This window comes from Vitis riparia, chromosome 1, assembly GCF_004353265.1.
Source record: "Vitis riparia cultivar Riparia Gloire de Montpellier isolate 1030 chromosome 1, EGFV_Vit.rip_1.0, whole genome shotgun sequence".
Lineage (NCBI taxonomy): Eukaryota > Viridiplantae > Streptophyta > Magnoliopsida > Vitales > Vitaceae > Vitis > Vitis riparia.
The window spans coordinates 4,244,061-4,267,322 of record NC_048431.1 but is presented as its reverse complement, the minus strand read 5'-3'; the positions used below and the strand labels follow the sequence as shown (position 1 = coordinate 4,267,322).

The 23,262-nt window shown below is 35.4% G+C and overlaps 2 protein-coding genes across 2 annotated transcripts; both read right to left on the bottom strand.

Moving 5' to 3' along the window:
• Positions 1-1,355: 1,355 nt before the first annotated feature.
• Positions 1,356-3,922, bottom strand: LOC117923618 (heavy metal-associated isoprenylated plant protein 37-like). Its single transcript, XM_034842044.1, is given in 4 exon segments — positions 1,356-2,604; positions 2,607-2,734; positions 3,374-3,449; positions 3,604-3,922. Coding segments are annotated over 4 exon segments (1,170 nt in total). The 5' UTR covers positions 3,643-3,922; the 3' UTR covers positions 1,356-1,677.
• An 8,016-nt stretch (positions 3,923-11,938) lies between these two features.
• Positions 11,939-13,974, bottom strand: LOC117911643 (heavy metal-associated isoprenylated plant protein 21-like). Its single transcript, XM_034826049.1, has 3 exons — positions 13,730-13,974; positions 13,504-13,579; positions 11,939-12,531 (listed from the first exon to the last, which is right to left on the bottom strand). Exons 1-3 carry the CDS (start codon positions 13,802-13,804, stop codon positions 12,239-12,241), a joined length of 444 nt encoding a protein of 147 aa, XP_034681940.1. The 5' UTR covers positions 13,805-13,974; the 3' UTR covers positions 11,939-12,238.
• Positions 13,975-23,262: the final 9,288 nt, after the last annotated feature.

The following is a 23,262-nucleotide window of genomic DNA, read 5'->3' as shown; positions in this document are numbered from 1 at the left end:
TGGATAGCACAAAGACAATAATCCAAATAATAATAATTATCCCTAAAAAGGAATTAAGGAATAATTGATAAAAATTAAGGTATTTCCTTTTCTTGGGTTGTCTCGTTTATATATATAATTGATGAAAATAAAATGAAATAATTAATTTGTTTTTATTTTTCTCTTTTTCTGAAACATATAAAATCTCAAAATTATTTCTCATTAAAGTAAACTATAAAAAAATATACTTCTTATTTATTTATAAATTACATTTATTTTAATATAAATAAAATTTTAAAAATAAATCAATAGTATGAATATAGGAAATTCATGCTGTTTAATTTTTTTATGAGACATGAATAAGCATATGTTTAAACAATCATTGCAGATTGGGATGGCGTTACACGTTCCATTGCCATCCCAACCTGCAAATGTTCAGATTTTTCATGTTTTTACTAAATGGTATATGGAAAGGGATGTACATCTAGATTGACATACAACTTTTAGAAATCTCCCTCCGATTCAGTCCATTGAAAATACCCTCCTCTGTAGAACAGCCAGGGTCCATCTTCCGCGATAAGCATATAACCGCCTAGAGTCACTTCAGTTGCACGTTTAAGGCACTTACAACTACAAGAGATATTTTTCCAGCCTTTTTTGACAAAGCAAATACTAGTCAACATTTTCACAGCTGCCATGGGAATTTGGATTCCAAGAAACCCAATCAGGATGGTCCTCCAAAGCAATTTCATTTCCCATAAAAGCAATAGCACCACTCCTGAGATATGATTCCACTCTTCTCGAGATCAACAAGTAGTCATTATCTTTAACTAGCTATGATTCATGTCCAATATCAACAGTTCCATCTGAACCCCCCCACGCATGGCAGCAACAGAGGCGGTCGTGTTTTATCATATTTTATTTTGCCTTTAGTTGGATAGATCTTCCATCTAGAATTCATTTCTTTTATTCATAGGGGTACTGTCCAGGAGCCGCTGCTTGGGCATTAATACTCGGAGCATTTTCTCCAATTCTTTGCTGAGCTGGGCTGTGGCCAACATTCAATGTCCGGCCATGGAAATGTTAAATAAGTGTTTGTGCACACACATGGTTACAAACAGATTGGAAATTCCCAGGGAGGGTGAATAATATGGTGTGGTTCTTGTCAGCACAGACCATCTCACAGACATGAACATGGCATCACCTAACATGGGTGGTGGGTATACTATTTGCCAGAGTCATGTGAGGCAGTGTTCAAACCAGCTGTGACCAGGGCTCTGCGTCATGTCATCATGTCTCTGCGCAAAAGCAGTAACCAATATCTCCTTTGCCTGTCGTGGAAAGAAGCTAATTAAAGAATTACTCAAAGTTGACCATGGTTCTCAAACCCATTTCACCAAAATAAATAAAAATACTAGTATGATAGTAAACAGAAACCACACGTTTCGAAGTCTGTCCTGAAGCATAAAAAAGAGAGGGCAAACAGACAGGAACTGGATGAGCAATAAAAAGAAAAGGGAAAGATGAAACATCATCTTAACAACTACACAATAAAACATGGCGTTCCAACCCAAACCAACCCATCATATCCCATTCCCCAAACTAGAGGGTACTGTCAAAGCCAGTGACTCCACTCACTGACAATATTCAATGCATGAAAACGCCATCACACACTCAATATCCCAGTCCCCATCCCCATTACATGATTGAACAGCTGCTTGTGTTCTCATCACTGAACATATGGCTTGCAGAGTGATCACCGCTATAATTAGTGTCACAGTGAGTGTAAGGGGAGGGGGCAGGGCTGTAGTTATAGTAGTAACCGGTGCTGGGCGGAATAAAAGGAGACCTGTGATACATCATCTGGGGTTGCTGCATGGGGGCATGCCTGTTCTGCTGCATGTTCATGTTCATCATCATTTGTGATGGATGGTTGTACTGGTTCCCATTTAGATTCATCAGCATGGGTGATGGATGATGATGACCTGTTGCAAATCCACCATTTGGGAACCCTGTGGAAGACCCCTGAAACCCATTGTTGGGTTGAATTTGAAACCCTCCCAAAGCATTGGAATTTCCACCTAAAGCAGCAGCAGTGGCGGCAACGTTACCACCATTTCCATGAAACCCACCAAGACCCATCATGGATTTGATGTCATTTCCCCTTTTAACTTCTCCAGAATTAATATTTCCACCGCCCACCAAATGGGGGTTGTTCATTTGCAGAGCTGCTATGGTTTTCTGATCAATTCCACCTGGACTACCCTTCATTCCCATATTCTGATTGGGGTTTCCTTTCTTTTGGACATTTCCATTTCCCACATTATTGTTGATCTTGCCATTGTTGGAAGCAGCAATGGCACCAAAACCTTTCTTTGCATTGCTTGCATCAAGAGCTTGCTGCCGGAGCAGACTTAGTTGGTTCGCTTTCTCCTGGAGAAACCGAAGCTCTTCTTCTTCATAGTCTTCTTCATCATCATCAAAATCATCTTCATCTTCTTCAGAGCTGAAAACAGGGAACTTTTGCTGGGTTTTTAAGGCCTCAAGTCCCTTGATCAAACCTTGCTTTTGGCCTTTGTTGTTCTTGTCATCTTTGATGCAGTTGGTTTTTTGTTTTTGGTTTGGTTGCTTTTCTGAGACCAAAGCTCGGCATGTTTACCAGCTTTGACCAGTTTCTTTATCAAAGTTCCAGAGTCCACACTTCCTGAAACTGTGACTCTCTGCTGTTCTGCATCTATATTAACTGTGTACACACCTGTTGAAAACCGAGAGAAGAAAGCAAATAAATTAAATCAACACAAGAAAAACTAGATTTTGGACTAATCTTGCTGGGATAGATTTCCCCATTCTAGGTCCATCTGCCTCCAAAAATGTAAAAGCGCCCCACCATTCTCCGTTTTAGGAACAGAGCACAAGGTATCAACACTACCAACGAAAAATCACATCACCCCTATCCAATTTTCAATATATTCCTAAACCCACAGTAGAGAAAGATCACAGGACTGTTTAATATTTATGAGAACCAAGGAGTCAAACATTACCCTCTAAATGTAGACTTCCCTGACCTCCACCATTACATACTGAGCAACGATTACCTTTCTGTTTGTAGCTTGAAGCTACTTGGGTATTTTGAAAAGTCCACTGAAATATTCAGTGGAGGATGCTGTTTCTTCAGGGTCCCATATGATTAAAAATAAATAGAGATCGATTCAAATTCCCTTCTTTCCCCACACCACCCAACTAACCAAACGAAGCTTAGCAAAAAACATCTCGAGAAAAGAAAGGAAACCAATCAATGGGGTTCGTCATGACTCACCAACAAGAACTAACATAACAAATAAGATAATTTAAAAGAAAAAAAAAAACAAAAAACAAAAAACGAAAAAAGGAGCACCTTCAATTCTCTGAAGAAGTTTCTTCACTTTCTGCTTACAGCCATCACAGTGTATGTTCACTTTGAGAACACAAGTCTGTAGATAAACAAATAAAAGAAAAACAAGAACACATAACAACAACAACAACAAGAAGCTTTAAGAAAATGACCAACACCCAACTTTGCTGTGTTCATTTAGAAATTAAAAAGGAACAAAAGGAAAGGAAGCTTTACGGAAAGAGTGTGTTTACCTGGATCTTGAGGAGCTTAAAGTCTTCATCTTTAGTCATTTCCTCAGTGTTGTTTGGAATGAAAGATCACTCTCTGCTACAAACGAGGCAAACAAAAAAAAAGGGAGAAAAAAAGGGGAAAAAAGAAAAGAAGGAAACACCTAAGCTAGTGGGAGTAAAAGGGTTGCATGTGAGCTTCTACTCCAACAGATTCTTCTTCCTTCTTTAGATGTTCTCAAAAGCAAACAAAACAAAAGCACATGGTTCTTGAGCTTTTATAAGAAAACAATGCAAATACAAATCAATGCCAAGACAAGGAGAAGAGATCACATACAGAAAAAGGAGAGATAGAGAGAGAGGGGGAGAGTCAGAAGGAGAAGAAAGAGAGTAAAAGGTGGGAGGAGAGAGAAGAGTGGGGGATGCTCTGAAATCTGAAATGATGTGATTTAACGTTAAATGCTGAGAAAAACAATAAAAGAGGAACAGCGACTTGACAGGCCGACTTCTATCCCCTGCGCTCTTGTTTGTATCACATGCTACCCCTCCATTCCTCGTGAAAATATAAACGTAAATAATATATAAAACAACTCCTCTCTCCTCAACTCCATAGACCTGGAATGTTTAAACTAATCCCTCCTTATCTTCTTCTGCACTGAGACTGCCCTCTCCAGTATTTAAGGACTCACACGGGCTTGTACTTCATATTTCCAAATCAAGATTTCAAATTCCATTCGCAATTGAACTTTAAGTTCGTTGGATTATAGTTGGGAACTTAAAGGCCTACCCACTTTCATCAGCAAATGACTACTGTAACGATGTGTGTTCTTTTAAGTTTCAGTCAACTACTTGTTTCACAACTCATGCATGGCCTGATGGCCCCATCCTTGTGAGATGCATGACTGATTTCACATTCAGAGTGTATAAGAGGCACTGAACAAAAAAACTTCAATCAAAGTGATACGCAAATTACTCAAGAGCGATGCTAAGATTTCTAGCAAACATCAATGTACTAAGATTATTGTTTTTTATTTTGACCCCAAGCTGAATATATTCACCTTTTCCAGTACTTATTGATGAAGGTCTTAATAGTGTTTTCAATTAACATGGTGCGCTTCTTGACCTGGCAAGTGACGATGACCAAGACCTAGGTGGTTGAACTAAATGGGCTAGCCACTCGCATCATATTACAATTCAAAACATGGAGAAAAACTAGGTCAGGCCCATCCATAGCTCGTTTTATCGGTTGTAGTATAATTTGCTATAACGAGAAGATGAAAGTAGCATGAGAAATAGAGGGAAAATAATAGTATAGCAGTCATGGAGAGTTTACTCGTAAGTTACATACCCCGTGACTGGGTGGACCCAGCCTTGGCCCATTTGGAAGCACGACAATTTGGGTTTCAGTTAGGAGGAGCGTTATCTTCTACTTTCCGTTTTTTTTTTTTTTTTTAAATTACTTTCTTCTTCTTCTTCTTCTTCTTCTTCTTCTTTTTCTTTGCATTTTCCTTTATTTTCCTTTTTCATCTCACACTGCCATTTCTAAATTTGGGTCACTTATGCCGTGGCTTTCTTGGCCCATTTAAAAGCCATATATTTTTCCTTTCGTCATCCATGGGGTAATTATTGTACTCTCGATAAGAATCACATGATTCTCACCACCTAAGCAATTTGAGATTGTCAATGTTTCGGGACTCGACCCACTGCTTTATCTCCTTCAAAATTATTTGGATGCAGTTCCCCTTTCTGGAAAGAGTTTAATTTCACTATGGTGAAACCCGATATACCAGTTATTCTCTTTTTAAAGTAGGGTGTTTGATTCCATGGAGACAAAGATAAAGATGGGTAGCCCATGGCAGCAGGTGTCGAGGGTGATGTCTCTTTACAGTAGAAAATCCCAAAAGAAATGCATTTTGAATTCACCTTTAGCTTTAGCCTTTAGGAGTGAGCGTTGGGGCGAGAGGCCAGTAACCATGGCTGAGGGTGGGGGTGAAAAAGGTCCATGTTTTAACCTTTTATGGGTCACAATTCCCAAACTTGCTTCCTCATATTTTAACCCTTTTTACCACACCTAGTCAAAGGGAGGTGGTGGAGATATAGGAGGTCGTGTCCATAGGGTTGTTTGAGTGGGTCTGCTGTCACATAAAAACAGCACGCAATCACACAAAGGTAAAAGTATGTGTGCCGAGTAGTATAGTGTAGAGGAGGGGGCAGTAAGGGAGACTGTTAGGTCCATCATTACTTGCTCCCCATCAGTTCACACTTCACCACCACCTGCAACTCAGCATGCTGTCCTCTTCTTCACTTGATTTTTAATTCCTCTTTCTTTATTCTTTAAGAGGGGGTTTGCTTCTGGGTTACTCAAGTCACTCATTTTCACCCCCGCCATGAGGACCCATAACAGTTACTGACTCCTTCACATCCAATCACAGTGGTTGGTGATAACTGGTAAGTTCTCAAGGGGGTGGGGGCGTTGTACGGGCTGATGAGCGGGGAGGATGGGGACCTGGTGAACTGAGGATTGTCGTTGATTTTTTGGTAAAGGTCAAAGTGAGATTGGGACCCACCTTCATCGGGATCCCAATCTCCGCCATGTTCCTGATTTTATCATCCATCTAATCTTCTCAGGCTCTCAGCAGCTTCCGGCTCCAGACATATGATCTGCTTTGGATCCTCTGTGTGCTGCCCGTACACCCCCACGGGCTGGGCTCCCACTGCCTACCTTTGGAGTATATAGCCCACCCAAACCCCCACCCTTCTTCTTTTCCGAGTTTAAACACCACTGTTTAGGTTTGAATAATGATAAATCTTTTTTTTATTCAATTCTTAAAATTTGATTCTTCTATGCACACCAAGACCATTCCCATCGAATGAGACATAATATCTGAACTTGACCACTCACTGAACTGGTTCTCAAAGAAGGAAAGCCTTGAAGGTCCATACCCCCCACAATGCCCATGAGGTGATGGGTTGACAATCCGCCACTAACTCATTGATTCAACAAACTGGTACGACTAGTACTTTGCATTGTGGGATGCACCAAGTGGCTGGGTTAAACTGAAGCGCAGTTTGACTGGAGACCAAGCTTGCCCTAATTTTGGGATTTGGCTGAAAAAAGAAATTCTGGATATTCAATGAGAGGGCATTATGATGTTTTTGTTAACTCACTGAAATTCGTTGAATAAATGAAATATTCAGAGAGTTCAAAGTTGAGTTACTGCCTGGTTGTTGCATTTGCACCATTCGTTGATCATAGATGGTTACTGGTTGAGCTTGATTCTTCCATCCTCTGCTATTGGTGGCAGACTTATTACACAGTGATGTCATTGCCAACTTTCTTCTTAAGTAGGGAGACATGAAACACAGGATGAATGCAGAAAGATTTTGGTAATTCCAATTTGTAAGCAACTTAATTTCTCGATTTGTTGAAGAACTTGAAATGGACCAAACATTGAAAAATCTATTTTTCCCAATGTAATAAGTCCATTGCATCATCTTATTTTGTTAGGCTTGGATCTTTCCAAGGTGATTCTACTATTTCATTAGTGGCACCCATTATCTTGCAAGCAAGTTGGTCACACTTCATATTGATTCCAACAATAAACTCCTAGAGGCCTTACAATGCCTCTGCGTACTTCTTTTGAATTCTCCCTCGAGAGTTGAATACTCTCTTCATTCTCGTGCCTTTTTTAGACGTAATTTTCTTCAATTATATTATATAGAAATGATAAAGTTTGATATGATTTATTAATATAACTAAAATTTAAAACATTTTCATGAATTTGATTTTAAAAAAATCGTTTTAATTTAAATTCATATTTTTTTATGTAACCTGTTTATATGATTTTAAATCAACTCATATATTACGGATTTGATTAAAATTGACCTATTTAATAATTATGTTAATTGATTTAATTATAATTTTAAACTATTTAACCCATATTTGAATCATTCTTAAATTTACTTTTGAATTTACATGTCAATGAATAATAATCATGTCTAATTAAGACATTAATTGTATAATTTATACAGAATTTAATTATTAAATATAAAAAAAATTATTATTAAATAGGTTACACGATGTAATACTTATTTATTAATTAGGTTATAATTGAGTTTATATTTATAATCTAATTATTATTTATATCGTGTTTAAATTGATCTATTTTGTAGAATATTTAAGATTTAATATGAAACAAACACAATCCACTTATATGAATTGTGTCCTCTAATATTAATGGTGTCATAGTTAAGAAATTGTGGTTTTACTATCAATTAAAACCTTAAAGCAAGAACTTTACGAAATACTTCTTTAATAGAAAATAAATTCAAACCGAAATTATTTAAATACAACAAACCATCAAATTATTTCCCTAAATCTCCTTGAAAATTATTCATAAAACGCAAAATAGAAATCATAAATCCTATCCACAATTAAGCCCTTTCCACGTTTGGCCTATTTGAGCACCCAAGGGTAGACAAATTGGTTCGGGCCTCTGACCCGTCAATCTGCCCATCAAACGCTAGGACAACTTCAGTAGATACGCCTAGGGGTTGAGCCCACTTCAGTTTAACGCCGCCCACTCTGTCATGACAAGGCGTACCGGACTATGGCAGTAGCCTAAGCTGAAAAATTCTCCATGGCTTATTCTTTTATGGGCCCAACCACATGGTTTGACTAACCAGGACCAGAGTGAAGCACAATTTTGAATGCGAAACAAAAACAAACTTTGAGCTGCACACCCATTGCTTCTGGGCCATGACTTTGGTGTTTTGGGTTGGGTGTGGGTGTGGGTGTGGGAGTGGGTCCATATACTCCAATAAGAACTCACTTTTACCACTTTGACTACTGACATGGATGGAGAATTGGGAGAGGGCTTAGCTCTCTTTGAATTAATACTTGCATTGATTCTTTCACAAAGCAAGAAAGCCTGGATGATTAAATTCGTAGAGGCTAAGCGTATGGTTTGGACTGTTTTTAACGAACATCACACAATTGTGGTTAAAAAATATTTTTTTGAAAAATTTCGAAGAACCAATAAAAGCGTCTTTAAGTGAGATAGAGAGAACGTGGTGGGATAAAGCTTCACACTTATTTTTCTGCTAATGCTAGTCTTCTTCAGTGAACTGTTCCATAAGAATGAATAAGTCATCTTTCTTGGAAAAGAAACCAAGTAAAAGTAACACGTCAATTAAATCCCAGGTAGCATAATTCTATAATTGTTGGAACTTGGAACCATGTTAAGGCATAAAAACTCTTCCCAACAAGATTAATGTGGTCAAATTGATGATTAACTGTTCAAATCTTGGAATATGGTGACAACACAAAAGAAAGTAGGAACGAGCTTCCCTCAAAATTTGGCATGGAGGACTTTGAAGGGAATCAATAACAAAAGAAAGGCCATTTGTAGAGGTTGAGGCCCTCTTTTTGGGGAATCCATTGTCCCTCCCAACTGCACAAATCAAAGCATCTTGCTTCCTTTTTCTTTTCATACTTTTGAAATAGCAAACTTACCAACGCAAACACCGACTCTTTGGTACGAATCTCTCTATAACACTTATCTTTCTTTCCTCCCTCTTTATATATTCCGATTTCCTCCTCTCGTAGAGAATGAATGTGATTGATCCTTTTTCACCCCCACATCAAAAGGTACACATATTTTAAAGAAGTTATCTCATTCAAAGCCCGGCGGCTGAACTAATACTATAAAAATAAAAGTCTCATTTGCATAATTCGATTACTCTAAATTCATGTTTTGTTAAATTTATGAAAATTCGAAAGCTCTTTTTAAGTTTAATAATTAATTTTATTTTTATTTGATTTCAAATAAATTTAAGCTTATCATAAAAGTTAAGTTTTATAAAAACTTTATTTTGACTCATTCATTAATATTTAATGAAGTTTTATAATACTAATATTATTTTTCAAAAATTACGGTTTTCTTTTCAATTTTTAGGTAAAGCAAAAAACATGAGCTACCCCAAACAAGGCATTAGAAATTTATCTTGAAAGATCACAGACTTTTAAAAATTATTTTAAAAAATTATAAATATTAAACTATCTCAAATTTTAAAAATATAAAGTAAATTCATAAAAGAGTTCATATGCTTTGTATAGGAATTCAAAATATTTTCTATGTCTAAATATAGCCGATTCAAAAGAATACTTAGTTTTAATTAACATTAAAGGAGTGTAACATGCAATTTAAGCTAGCATGCTTAACATTTTTCTTTATGCAACATGTCCAATGAAGCCAAATCCTTTGGCTTGTGGACCTTTTTGAATAATACCATATTCGGTGTTACTTCCATGGGAGGAGCTTTGAATTCTCTCTTCTAGCTAGAGATCAACAAAGTCTAACCATTCCTCCCCTGGATATCTCATGACTACTGGTTTTCATTAGGATAAACACACATGCTTCACTTCCATAAAAAAACTAATTTTCCATCAAGTTCGGTAGGATTGTCTTTCTAATCAATTCAATAACATGTCTTATACAATTTGCATTTCTTATTTAAGAAATCCATGCATTGTTTATAATATTGTTCTTATCTTATTTATCACAAGCTTATACTCTTCTAAGGTTGAACATTAAAAAAATAAAAAATAAACCAGATGTTACCAAATTGAGATGGATGGAACGTCACGTTCTCGTTTGATAAACATGAATTTGAAAAGACAAAAAAAAAAAAAAAAAAAGCATAGAAAAAGGCACCCAAACTCATTATACTTGCGTAAAACTTTTCATGGCACCCGTCAAACCGAATCATGCAAACTTTTATTATTATTATTTTTTTTTTTTTTTTGTTCGGGATAAAAACGGTGCCTTTCAGGTATTGGAATCCGAAAGGCACCAATTATCTCCTAATGTTGTTTTGAGGTCAGTAGACGCCAATTATACGACCCAACTGTCAAATTAATACAAGGACAGATTAGGATTTCAATGACCCAATTATTCAGGTCATAACCCCATTTGAAAGAGGATGGCGGTGCATTTTGGAGGAAGATTGGTTTTGAGTGATCAAGTTTAAGCATCAGGGGTGGTTGGTTAGAACTAAGAATCCCAAGATATATCTACTTTATTGAGATGATAATGCTGGGTTAGATTTTACAATGGACGGATGATTGGTGGGGTTCATGCTAATAAATCAATTATATCACTAAAGAAAGAGTGTTGAAGGACCTACACCCTTCCTGCTTTTGAAAGAAGCTTCTTTGATAAAAGTTCTTGTCCTCCAAAGGTTATTCTCCCACTTCTATGGCATATAGATAGATAGATTATACAAATGCATTTTATAATTTTGCTTTCTTTTGCAGTGGTTTCATTATTAAATTGCTCTCTGAAGCAAAAGTCTCGGACCGAGTAAGATCTTGGCTACCATGATAATATTTTTTTTTCGTTTAGGCTTGTCAGTGTTGATTTGTATAATGTAGAGCCGAAATTAAAGGCTAACAAATTCATCAGAAAATAATTCAAACCGGGGCCTTTCTTCTTGTCCCATATCTTTGTAATCCCTAATTCACAGGAAAAAGTAGGATATGATGACACCCATATCATTTATATTGTCTAAAGGAACACTTATCCTTTTATGACATGACAAAATTTTCCCAATCAATGTTGCCATTATCACACTTCAACAATCAGTGCTACTTCCTCCGCTTGATTGATAGCTGACAATGATAAGGGCAAAGCCTGGATGGGCATGTGAGTCTGCCCATGTCTGTCAAGTTTCCATGTTTTTCAGAGATGGAAGGTCTTGGGAGATCAGTTATGGGTGTGTTGCTTGTGGGTTCAAAAAGCTCCTCTGTTTTTTTTAGTATTCATAAAAGAGTCTGACCTTTTCTTGAGAGATAGGCAAAAGGATAAGATAAACAACACCACAAAAGAGCCCATAAGTTATAACCTTGCTTTCTTTTCTTACCTTTGTGTACGGGGTGGTGGTGGCTGTCTGCGGGAAGAGAGAGCCCTAGGAGGCAATTATGCAACTACTTACTGACCTTTTCCATTTTTTGGTGAAAGAAACCATGTTCTTAATGTGGCATCTTGTTCATTATTAGATTCGCTTCATCCAAAGTACAATGGATGAATACCCACAGTTTCATAATGCAATTCTTGTCTTTTGAAAGGTAAATTAAAATGTTCCAAGGTTAGTGAGAAAGTATGAGGCAAGAAAAGTATGCTTTTTGGAAAATTTGAATATGGGCACAAGGTTTATGCATTTGCCTATTCATTTTTTGGGTGGGTTTCAATTGAATGATTTTCAGATGACATACATCTTCTTCCTTACTTTTGGGTAGTCCTTATTCCATATTGGCGATTCTCATGTGACACACTGAGATGGATCGATACACATGACAGGAGAAAGGGCAGTCACGATCCTTTCCCTGGAAAGTAGTGTTTCCAATAAAGTCACCGTATGTGCTGCGTACAAGAAATGTCCATTATGGTATAAAGCAGCTAAAGCTGCTCGACTTGATTTAATAGGTCATGGCACAAAGGAAATCTACCACAACAGCACAATTAAACACTACTCCCTCCGTACAAGCTCAGACACCTAACTCAAAGTACATAGTTGCTAACTTATCTTAGCCTCGATTCATTTCCCGGAAAACCAAACATGTGGGGGTCCGTCTCAACTCTTCTTCCGTGGCCGTGCTTTACATGATGGAGCATGCGTTGGGGTTATCGTCACTAAAGAGGGTGGTGAGCCTCTCGTCAGTGGCACTTGGGCTGGGGAGTGCTTGAACCACATTCTTCACGTAGCCAGACGGTGCCTTCTTGTCATAGGCCTCTTTAATGTAAGGGTAATACACTAGATTGTAAGGGACATAGGGCCAAAACTCAGCTCTCTTTCCCGTGCTTTTCACCCTCTTTAACACCTTGTTTGGATCAACAAAACCACTGACTGTTACCCGGCTTTGCTTTCGGTTTATATCCACTGTTTTCACACCTACAATTAAAAAGCCAAAAACCAAAAAAGATGGATTTAATAACAACGAACAAAATGCGGATTGGTGAGGAATCCATTCATAATGGTTGTTCGTGCAACTTGTCATATACTAGATTCATCATATTAGGGGTGCGTTTGGTTTGTGGGCAGTTTGAATGGCATTTATTATGATGATAGACTTGAAACTAAAATGGGTACCAATGATGTTTTCTGAAAGAAACAAAGGCTGCAATAGTGCTCCACATATGCTAATGGTGAAATTAATGAGCGGTGGGTGACGGGGGAGGTGGGAAATGCTATGTCCAGCTATTCTTTTGCTGCTTCTACCGAAGCTTGCTTTGATTTGATTGGATGGTGATTGGATAGTGCCTACTGTCACACAATACAATCACAAATTTCAAATGGAAGTAAATAAACGACGGCAGGAAACCGAAAAGATGATCAGCAAGATTTTTGTTTCTTCCGGTTACAAGAAGAAGCTCAGCAACTACAATTCCCTTTTGACTTTCCTTTGTTTTATTGTTGAAAACCATACATCCTTTTGCTGCCTGATCCAGGAAAGAACTCCAACAAGAATAAAATAAGAAGTAAAAAAAGAAAAGAGATGCAAACCCTTTTCATGGAAAGCTACAGTGATTCAGCATAAACTTTTTCCATGAAATCTCATTATTACCAGGCTTTGATGGGTCATAGGCTAGCTTCATTTTTCTTTTGTTTTTTTTTTTTGGTTTTTAATATTAGGGAAACATTTTCTCGGGAAAAAGAATTCACGGGAGGCCAGACAGCCAAGTAAGATCAACACGTCTCGGAATTTTCTTTTGCCAAGACTGTTAAGACTTGTGCCTTGCTTATCGTTCCCCTACCATCATCCCTCTCCGTTAGATAATGTTCTTGACTACTCATTCACAACACAAACAGCTTAATGGAGAAAAGAAAAAGGTGTGAGAGAGAAGCAAAGCTTAGTATTTGAACCTTTCATGGAGGAAACAGCATTCTTTACTCTCCTTTCACAACCATCACAGTCCATTTTCACCTTGATATCAACCGTCTGGAAGGACAAAAACAAAACCAAACCCAGTTAACAAACGAAAACAAACTAGCATGCCAATCAAGAGAGAGGACGTCGAAGTAATCCATTTTCTTTGCAGTTCACATTTGACAGGGCAAAATGAGTAAAAACACAGAAGAAAATGAATACCTGCATTGGTTTACGTCTGCTCTTCCTTGTGCTGGTAACAGTACATAAGTTTGAAAAATAGTCCAGTGCACCCATTTTCCTTCACACAAAGAGTTCTAAGAAAGAGAGTTTTGTGTGCGAGTGAGAGAGGGACAGGGAGAGAGAAGGAGAGAGGGAGGGAGAGAGGATGGAGATAAATACCAAGAGCGCTGGGTCTATATATATATATACAGAGAGAGAGAGAGAGGAGAAGGCGCAAGGATGGGGGGCTGGGAGAGAACAGTAAGGTCAAGTTGTATGTGCCCAAAAATTAAAATAAATAAGCACTAAGCATTGGGACACAAGTAATGGCTTTTTCCCTCAAATCAAAGCTATTTTTCACCCAAATTGATTTTATGCCTCACAACTAGACTTTTTACTTACTTTTGTCTTTTACTTGAATTTTGCTTTGGTGTAGCTTCATCTAAATTAAAATAGATTGAAGGGACAAGTAGATCTCAGGACTCCTAAATCATGAAAAACAAATATTTTTTCTTTAATGAAATCTTGATTAAATTCTCACTTCTTTTGAATAAAGCTGGATCTTCAATGAATATAGCACGGCTCAAAAATTATTCCATGCTCCATAACATCAAAATAGTAATCTCAATTGTTAAATATTTCAAAATCAATGTCAGTTAAATTCAATTATAGAATTTGCCTACTATAAAGAAAAACCAGACAATGATGACTTCCCGGACTTAACTCCGGGAGCTTTGATTGATGGGCTGTTGGAATGAAGGGTCGGTCTGTGCATTTATATGGTTGGAATTTTTTTGGGTTCTTCTATTTGAGAAATTTCTTTATTCTTTTGTGGTGATATATATGTGATGAGTTTCCTGAATTTGCTGTACTGATGGGGATAGTTGGGTTTTTGTGTATTAAGAGTTGAATGGGATCATTTGTCATATATTAAATGATCTGGAGCCCATCTGTCTTGCATTATTGCAAGTGAGAAAAGGTAGCCCAAGCCCTCTTTAAACTCCTCTCCTGCGTGCTTTAGAATTGTGATCAGGTGATTATTATGGCAATATTGGATAGGAGCAAGGCCTCTCGAGTCCATTAAGGAAAGTACAGGCCCCATTTCAGTTCACACATGACCTTGATTTTTTTTATTTTCTTTTTTGTTAGTCTAAGTGTCTAACCCAAGAGGATGCATTGAATGAGATGGGGCCTATTATTGAAGAGTTTTAGGTGAAAAATTCTCCAGAAGATGGCAACCTTTCCATCTATCGCACATTGGTCTTCCTTCTTATCCCACTGCTGGCTTCCATTGATGCAACCCCTGAAATTCCGCTGTTGTTTTTTTTTTTTTTTTTTTTTTTGTGTTAAACTTTGAGGTCAATCCATAAAAGGAAGCAGTCACTTTAGGGTACATGAGACCTCCGCAATACCCTTATACATATCTTGCAGGGAAGGTAGAATTCAATCAGTGGTTTCTGGCATTCTGCTACAATTATAGCTCTATGAGCCTACATACCATTAAACCCTATGTGAAAAGTGAAAACGACTTAAACCCAAGGCTCAGGTCATCCAAGCATGCCCACTCTAAAGCACCGTATTCAAACTTTACTGGAGCATATAGCCACCACAACCTGTAGCCCACTTGCGAGACTCTCCACACCCAGGGAACATAAATAATTCATAAAATGATAATCCGCTAACCAATTGGAAGATTCTCTTGCCCAAAAGCTGAAACGTATATTTCAAATTTTCAAATGGTAGTACAATATCAATGTGGTAGAGGTTTTTAAGGCCACATTGTCATAGGCTCTCAGGCCCTCCCGAGAGAACATATGCGGACAAAAGCTCTTGATACCCAGATAGAGACATTCTTCTTGGGATAAATGCAGTTTACCTATCAATTTAGAGCCATTTTAGCCCCCAAAACCGCGGAGCCTCTTGGATTTTGCAAGGGATTTGTCTACATATGAAACAAATATTCACGTATAGGCCCAACTTCATTTAAATCCTGGCTCCATTTCATGGTTCCCCATCATTATTGGCTTGACTGTTCCAGCATTACTGCTAGTATGATGCACACAGGTTCAGGGTGGGAACTGTCACCTGTGTCTTCCACTTCTTCCCATACATTCTCTCTGAAAACTAAAAATTGCAATACCCAGTTAGAAGATGTAAAGCCAGTGGGCAGTGAATTATGACTGCACCCATTTCACGTGGAAATTGGGTAATTGCACTGAGTTTTAAAATTTGAACTCTATGAAATATATTCTCATATATAAATGCTTGAAAGATACGTGTACGTTAATCATCAATATGATATGACCGTCCCTCACCAATCATCTCCCAAATCCGCCCATTCACTGCGCGACGCGTGCACCATTGCAGATATTTTGGCTGAATTGATTAAGATGAGGTCCATATTTGACTGGCTTTTGCTTGTCAAGGGTTTATCAAAATATTTTTCAATTACAACCCCAGATTTTGTAACTTGTAAGTTCCATTTCAATGAATTTTGAATAGTTTATGAAGGCCAACTGGACAGGGTTGTTGGAGATTTGGTAAACGTCCTTGTTCAAGGCACCAAGTCCTGTCGCTATGTACGAATTTACAAGTAAAGTTTTTAATCATTTAACTGGAGTTTCTGCAAAATTCAATGCCTTGATTGGGCTTGTCGCAGATGGGAGCCATTTTTCTCCTCGGAATTTTACATGCAGAGGCTGACATTTTGGGGCCGTGCCCCAATGATGTTGAACCGATTAAATGCAACTTCATACCGTGATGATAAGTACAATTCATGGACAAATTTTTACTGAATTTGCCCCAAGTTGATGGTAATCGTGTGAATGAACAGATCAATTCAATCGTTTTCTTTAGTGTTAATGCGGCGTGCAAGTGGTACACCCTGCGACCCAATTTCATCCTTGAAGCATTGGAAATTAAGTTTGTTAAGACATGGCACATCCCTTCAACCACTCGGCGTGCCATACACTGTACTCACACATCCCAAAAATATCGGACATTAGAGAAAGAGACTCACAAATAATTGCAATTCTGGAGGCTCTAGAAAATGACTTTAGAAGAAAGAAGTATAAATATACCTATCATAGTAGAAAAAATCATGTTGCTACCTAATTAAAATATCTTTTTTTTTTTTTATCAACTTTGAATGGGCAAGTCCTTTCATAGAGCGTTGATCGGACTAATGCTTTTGAGTGGCTCTATTGTCAAAGCTCATGCCTTGCTACAAAATGAAGCTAGAGGGAGCCTTGAGAATTCCTCTCTACTCGTCGAGTTAGGGTTTCGGCAAAATAAGAAAGAAAGAGAAATAAATAAAGAGGCAGGAGTTTTGTCCTGACTGGCTACACGATTCCATATTGTGGTGAGGTGGCTGACAGCTTATTACATTTGCCTCATCATCTTGTACGTGTCAGAGTGCTAATGTACAATCACTATCCTTGTTGGGTTCAGGGATGACAATGGCGCGGGTTATTTTGGATACCCATCCTATTCCTAATGGGACAAGATTTAAATTAAATAAATGGGTTTGAGACGGTATGAGATTTTTTTTTAAAACCCGGGACGGTTCAAGTATTGTCTCATCCCACCCCGTTTACATATAAAATTAATTTAATTTAAATTTTTATTTTACTATTTTTAATATATAGATAATAATAAAAAAATTAATAAAATAAGTTATAAAAAATATAATAATTTATTATTTATAAAATATATTTATTTTAATATAATTAAAAAAATTTAAATAATTTTTAAAAAAAATTCAAAAAAAAACTAAACAGGACTGGGCTAGGCAGGTGTGGGAGCCCCATTTAATTTTTTAAACGGGATAGGAATGAAAATTATTTTTAATAAACAAGGCGGGGTTGGGATGGGGGCGACCCATCCCGAACCCGCCTCGTTGCCATTCCTGGTTGGGTTAGACTTGGTTGTAATACCTGACCAATGCAAAAGTCTGACCCACTTGGACCTGATTAAAGAAATAATTGTGCCTTAAACCCTACTAATTAAACTTGGTTTTCTTCAAAATTAGGTTTAATTAAAAGTAGGGGATAGATTAGTAACTAATGTAAATGTTAAATACATTGGGCACCACATGGACCCACTATTGCCAGACCCTCAGTCCTTTAAGGCTTAAAAGCTCCTTCGCACATGTCATACCTCATTAGAATGTATCATTTTAATTGACTACTGGCAAATAACTTGTGTTTAGACCATACATATATATATATATATGTCTATTATAATGATTATGGGTACTATTGAATTTGAATAATTAAATGTAACATCGAGTGTAATTTAAATTGTTTTGACTATCCAATTGTAGTCGAATTGTGTATCTTATTCTATTTTTTACTAAACAAAAATATTGAATAGTAATTGCAAATTTAATATTTAGGATTATGTTGTATTTTTTTTTCATGTTGAAGATATAAGATGGTTGCTAAATTAAAATTGTTGACTTTAATTGAATTTTAAAATCTGACTTAAAATTTTAATAAATAAATTGAATTACAAATAAATAAAAATTGTTTATTTTATATATATATATATAATATATAAAACCACACGTAGGACAACGGAGATCTCTCTTCTAAATAGTGCAAGTGAAGTCTCAACTTTCATGTCATAAATATGTAATTATTTTTACACCTTTATTTGAGTTGTTTAAAGAATTAAAAGGTAACGTAAAATGAAACTTTAATTGATTTTAAATTATATCTTTATAGAAAATTCTACAATGAAAAAAAAAAATCAATATCATCCATACATCAACTTTCAAACAAATAAAAAATAAAAAATACCATCATTAATTTCCTAGCTTTCCTAACAAGCAAAATAGTCCTCAAGTTGGATCTAGCATACAAGGGCAAGAGACCTCAAGTAGCCAACATGCGCAAAGGATGTTAGGAAGGAAGTGGTGGTATCTAATTTCAAGTTGACGTACTTGATCCCAAGCAACATAGACATTTTGTTTCTTGCAAACCTAAATGATATATATAGTCTACATTTGATTCATTGGTTAGTGAAATGTATTTCAACCTAGAGTAGTTTAATGATGGTTTAAGGCTCCCTTCTTATTTCTTGACTTGATAGTTTTTTCCCTATTCATACACTCTTCCAACATTCATTCACCTTGATGTTATATGAATGTTTATGGAGTGCAGATTGCTCAATCGTCTATACCAGTTGGATCTAACTATACTTAAAATCATTTTTGTCTATAATATCAAGTTGGAAGGGTAGCAAAAATTTCTTTTGTTTACTCAAAACTATTTTTTACAATTCGTGATCAAATTAAGAGACATGAGCAAAAGGTGGCTAAAAGGTAATATAATTGTGTCAAGGGTTTTAGGAGTGTTCAGAAAACGAGCCTTAGAGAGACTACATGCTTAATCATATATTAAATTCTCCAACTAGGGGTGCTTAAAAGTGTCCATAATTGGTTAGAATAGTGTTGAGCATCTTTACTTAAAATTAATTGAGTACATTTTTCTAGTAAGTAAAAAAAAAAGTGCGAGAAGCACATCAAGCGGGTGGAAAAAGCCTTTTCGAGAAGTTTAGGCACTTTCTCGTCATTTATTTGGTATAATGCATGATTAATATGATTTTGCTCATAAAAAACTTGAAAGACATACTTAAACATTCAATATCATTTATCCCACAAGTTTTTGTGGTGTGTGACCTAAATTGTCATAGGGAATGCTTATGTGGCAAGCTCTAGGTCATAGACACCATTCAATCATGTGCTGCTTGAGCCTCAAGGAAGATCAAGTCCCTTAAGCAACATTTAGAGAAGCTTGGAATAAGTCAATGATAGCCAAAAGTGAAGTAGTTGAAGTTCAAGCATTGGTTAGTCTAATCAATAACGGTATTCAGGAGAAAGATGGAGTGCTATGTGAGTACTATAACTTACAAGTTGAGTGGGAGACACTGGCCAAAGATTGGGAGAAAGGTGCAATTTGAGAAGTTAACTTACTGAAAATGTGAACCAATGCTTCTATGATAGCTTTGTTTACTACCTTATAGATGACTTATAACAAATCATTATATTATGTAGTGTCATAGATTTCTAATAGACATTTTGATAATTAAACTTAGGTTTTATTAATATTTGTTTTTTTATGCATCTTAGCACATTCAGAGCATCTCAACATAGATACAAATCTATTAGAAAGTATTCTAAGTTGTCAATTCTCCTTGAATAAAATTAAGTAACAAGAAGTCTTATTGCATATGTGAAAAGAAGACAACTTTGATGAGGCTTGAGACAAAATTTTGACATTAATGATACAATTTCTTTAGAATCACCTGAGCATAAGATTAAAGTTAAATTATTTGTTTTTCTTAAGAAGGAAGTGACAATCAAAGTATCTTTTTCATCTAACAAACATATCCACGAATGCATTAAAGTTAAATAAAATATATATGAAAAAGTGGAAAACAAAATGCACTAACATTGTAAGTGAAGATTAAGATTTGATAAAAGTAACTTTTAAAATTATATAAAAGAGAGTTATTGAAAGAGATCGTTAAGATTAAAGATACGAGTAATATATCCCATATGAAAGCATATTAAACTCTTATTGATAATGTGAGTGCAACTTGAGTTTTTAGTACTTGGCAAATTGATCTACTAAAGCTTTGGTTATCGGTGAAATTTGATAATACCTTTTTTGTTTTTGCCTAACTATGATGGAGATTCGTGGCTATGTCTAAATTTTTAATATCAAAACTTATGAATGATTGAATGTTAGAATTTTATTTGACTCATACTAATTTAGTATCTTTTTAATAGAAAATAAAATTATATGATAATGTATAATTTAGAATATGTGACATTTTTGAATCATGATTAATAATCTTATTAATATCAATTAGGACATGATTTTCAAAAACATTTCGACTTCACAAATAGATAATGAATATGATAAACTTTATTTGAATTTGAATTTTATTTAGTAAATATGAATGAGTGAAATAAATGTTTGCTTTACTTGATTTTCTAAAACTCATTTCAATTGTAAATTAAAGCAGAAATTATTTTAAAAAATATTTCCATTGTGTTAGTTACAAAATATTGATATTCTAGGTTATTTTTCATGTTCATACATTTTCCTTCGATTTTTTTATAAGAACCAAACCAAAGAAAGAGTATTCCTTAAGTAATTAACTTTCTTTCCATTTACCTTTTCATTAGCAACTAAACAAGAAAAATTTTTAGGGACAATTATGTTTTGGACCTAGTTGGATCAAAAAATTAAGTTTTGGTCCATATAATTTCATTATTTAAGCCAAAGATCCAGAGGAAGTGTGAAAATTGAGAAGAATAATTTGAATTTTTTATTTTTTTTTGGAAATAATCTTGTTGACTATGAAAAAAAAAGCAAAATACATTAATTTAAATTTTATTCCTTTTGCAAACCTCAATTAAATTCAATATAATTTAGTGATTTGGAAAAAAAATACACCATTTTCCAAAAATAAAAATAAAAAAATATTATTATTTAAAAATCAATAATCTTGGAAAGTATATATTTTTAAAATTGTGTATATAAAAAATAACTAAAAATATGTCAGATTTATTTTTTTTAAATGACATATTTTTAGCATATATTTTTTAAAAAATAGTTTTCTAAAAATAATAAAATTTCAGAATAATTATTAAAAAAAGATTTAAGATCAAAAAGTTTGTCAAACATTGTGGTAGAAAATAGTTTTGAATAGTATATTGGTCTCTTCATATTTTATATTCTTTCCATCAATTATGCAATTTATATGGACCAAAATTTAATTTTTGGGGTCCAACTAGGTCTAAAAAGCAACTGTCTTAAAACTATATATATATATATATATATTCTTTTTCTTTTATTATTCCTTCATATTTTCTTTCCTTAATATTCTAAAAACTTTAAGAAAATCTATTTTATTTTGAAAATATTAAAAGGGGATTCTCTTCCCAAAATCCTCTCTTTCCATTATCGTGCTAATTGAAGGACTTGATCAACTATAAAAAGAGATTCCATGAATACGTTTAAAAAAAAAAAAATCGAACTTAGAAAAGATGGGTTGCTTTTCTTCTAAGTCCAAAGGTTTACTTTTTCTCCACGGCTTTTTTTTTTTCCCTTCTAATTATATATGTATATATAAAAGCTTATGTCTTTCTCATATGGCGTATCATGTTCTAATTTTCTATCTTTATCGTTTTCTTTTGCTAAAGCTTCTATTGATCCTCCACAAGAGGAGATTGGCTCTTCTAATGAACCTGCACAAGAGGAAGTTGGCTTCTCATATGAACAACCAGGAAGGGTAGTGGAATATGGTGATTATGAACGAAGAGAAGGTGCCGCATGGTATGACAACTATGACCAAGACACATGGAATAAATATTTCGGCCCACCTTATGGATGATACCCACATCACATTACGAAATATTTGATTTGATTTGATGATTTGTTTTAGTTTTGAGTTATTATGATTAATTTCACCCTTATTCAGTATATTTAATGTGTTAAAATACTACATAATTATATTATTATTGTGATATACTTATATATTATAATTTTTCATATTTACAAATAAAATATTTCATTTAAATATTAAAAAAAAATACAAATAATTATACAATATGGTAATTTAAAATTAAATAAAATATCCTTTATTAGTATTATGGTAATACTAAATGGGCCAAAGTGATGAGGATAGTAATGGGCCCAGGCAAATAGTTTTAAGGAGAGAAACATCAACCAAGGCCATATATGGTCACCACATCCGAAAGGAAGGAGAATTTCAATTACAGGGTACATTCCAAAGAATGATCATACCATTTGTAAGAGAATTATGGTTGGATCATTGCAGTATCAATGGGTGGTAGCGTCGTTCCGGCCAACATCGAAACCTTCACAGTATCAATGCAGCTCCTTTGAACTCCTTGTGGAACAACAAACAAAAAACATTGTTAAGAGGTTGCAAGAGGTTTCTGGTCCGATGCTCATCGTAATGGTGTGTCTCAAGGCTCGATGGTTCTACCTCGAATATCTGCTTGGGCAAGTCTCCCATTGTCATCTTTCTTTTAAAAATTATTGTAATTGCCTTTGCTTTAAGAGGTTCTTCACTAGTTCTTTTAGACTCTTACAATCATCTTGTTACAAAATAGATCTCACAAAATGGGACAAATGTTAGAATTGACAATAAACAATTTTATTAGATAAGACATAATGTTTATGTTTTTCGTGTGAATTTGAATAATCCACGTGCTCCAATCTCTCCATCCTACTTATGTTATTGTGAAAGAATTGTTCTATGGTTTATTGATTCGAGTAAAATGTTCATATCGACACAACAGAACCCAGCCAAGTAGGGTAACGACCCCACAAAGGCCACGTAAAACTCAAATCCTGAAGGGGTACTTCCGTCATTTCTCTGGAAGAGTTTAACAACTACTTCTTAACGAACTTTTGATTCCCCTTGTTGATTAACAAATCCCATGCCGCCACGTTTCATTTTTCTTTCCCGCCAGAATCCTCTCTCCTTCG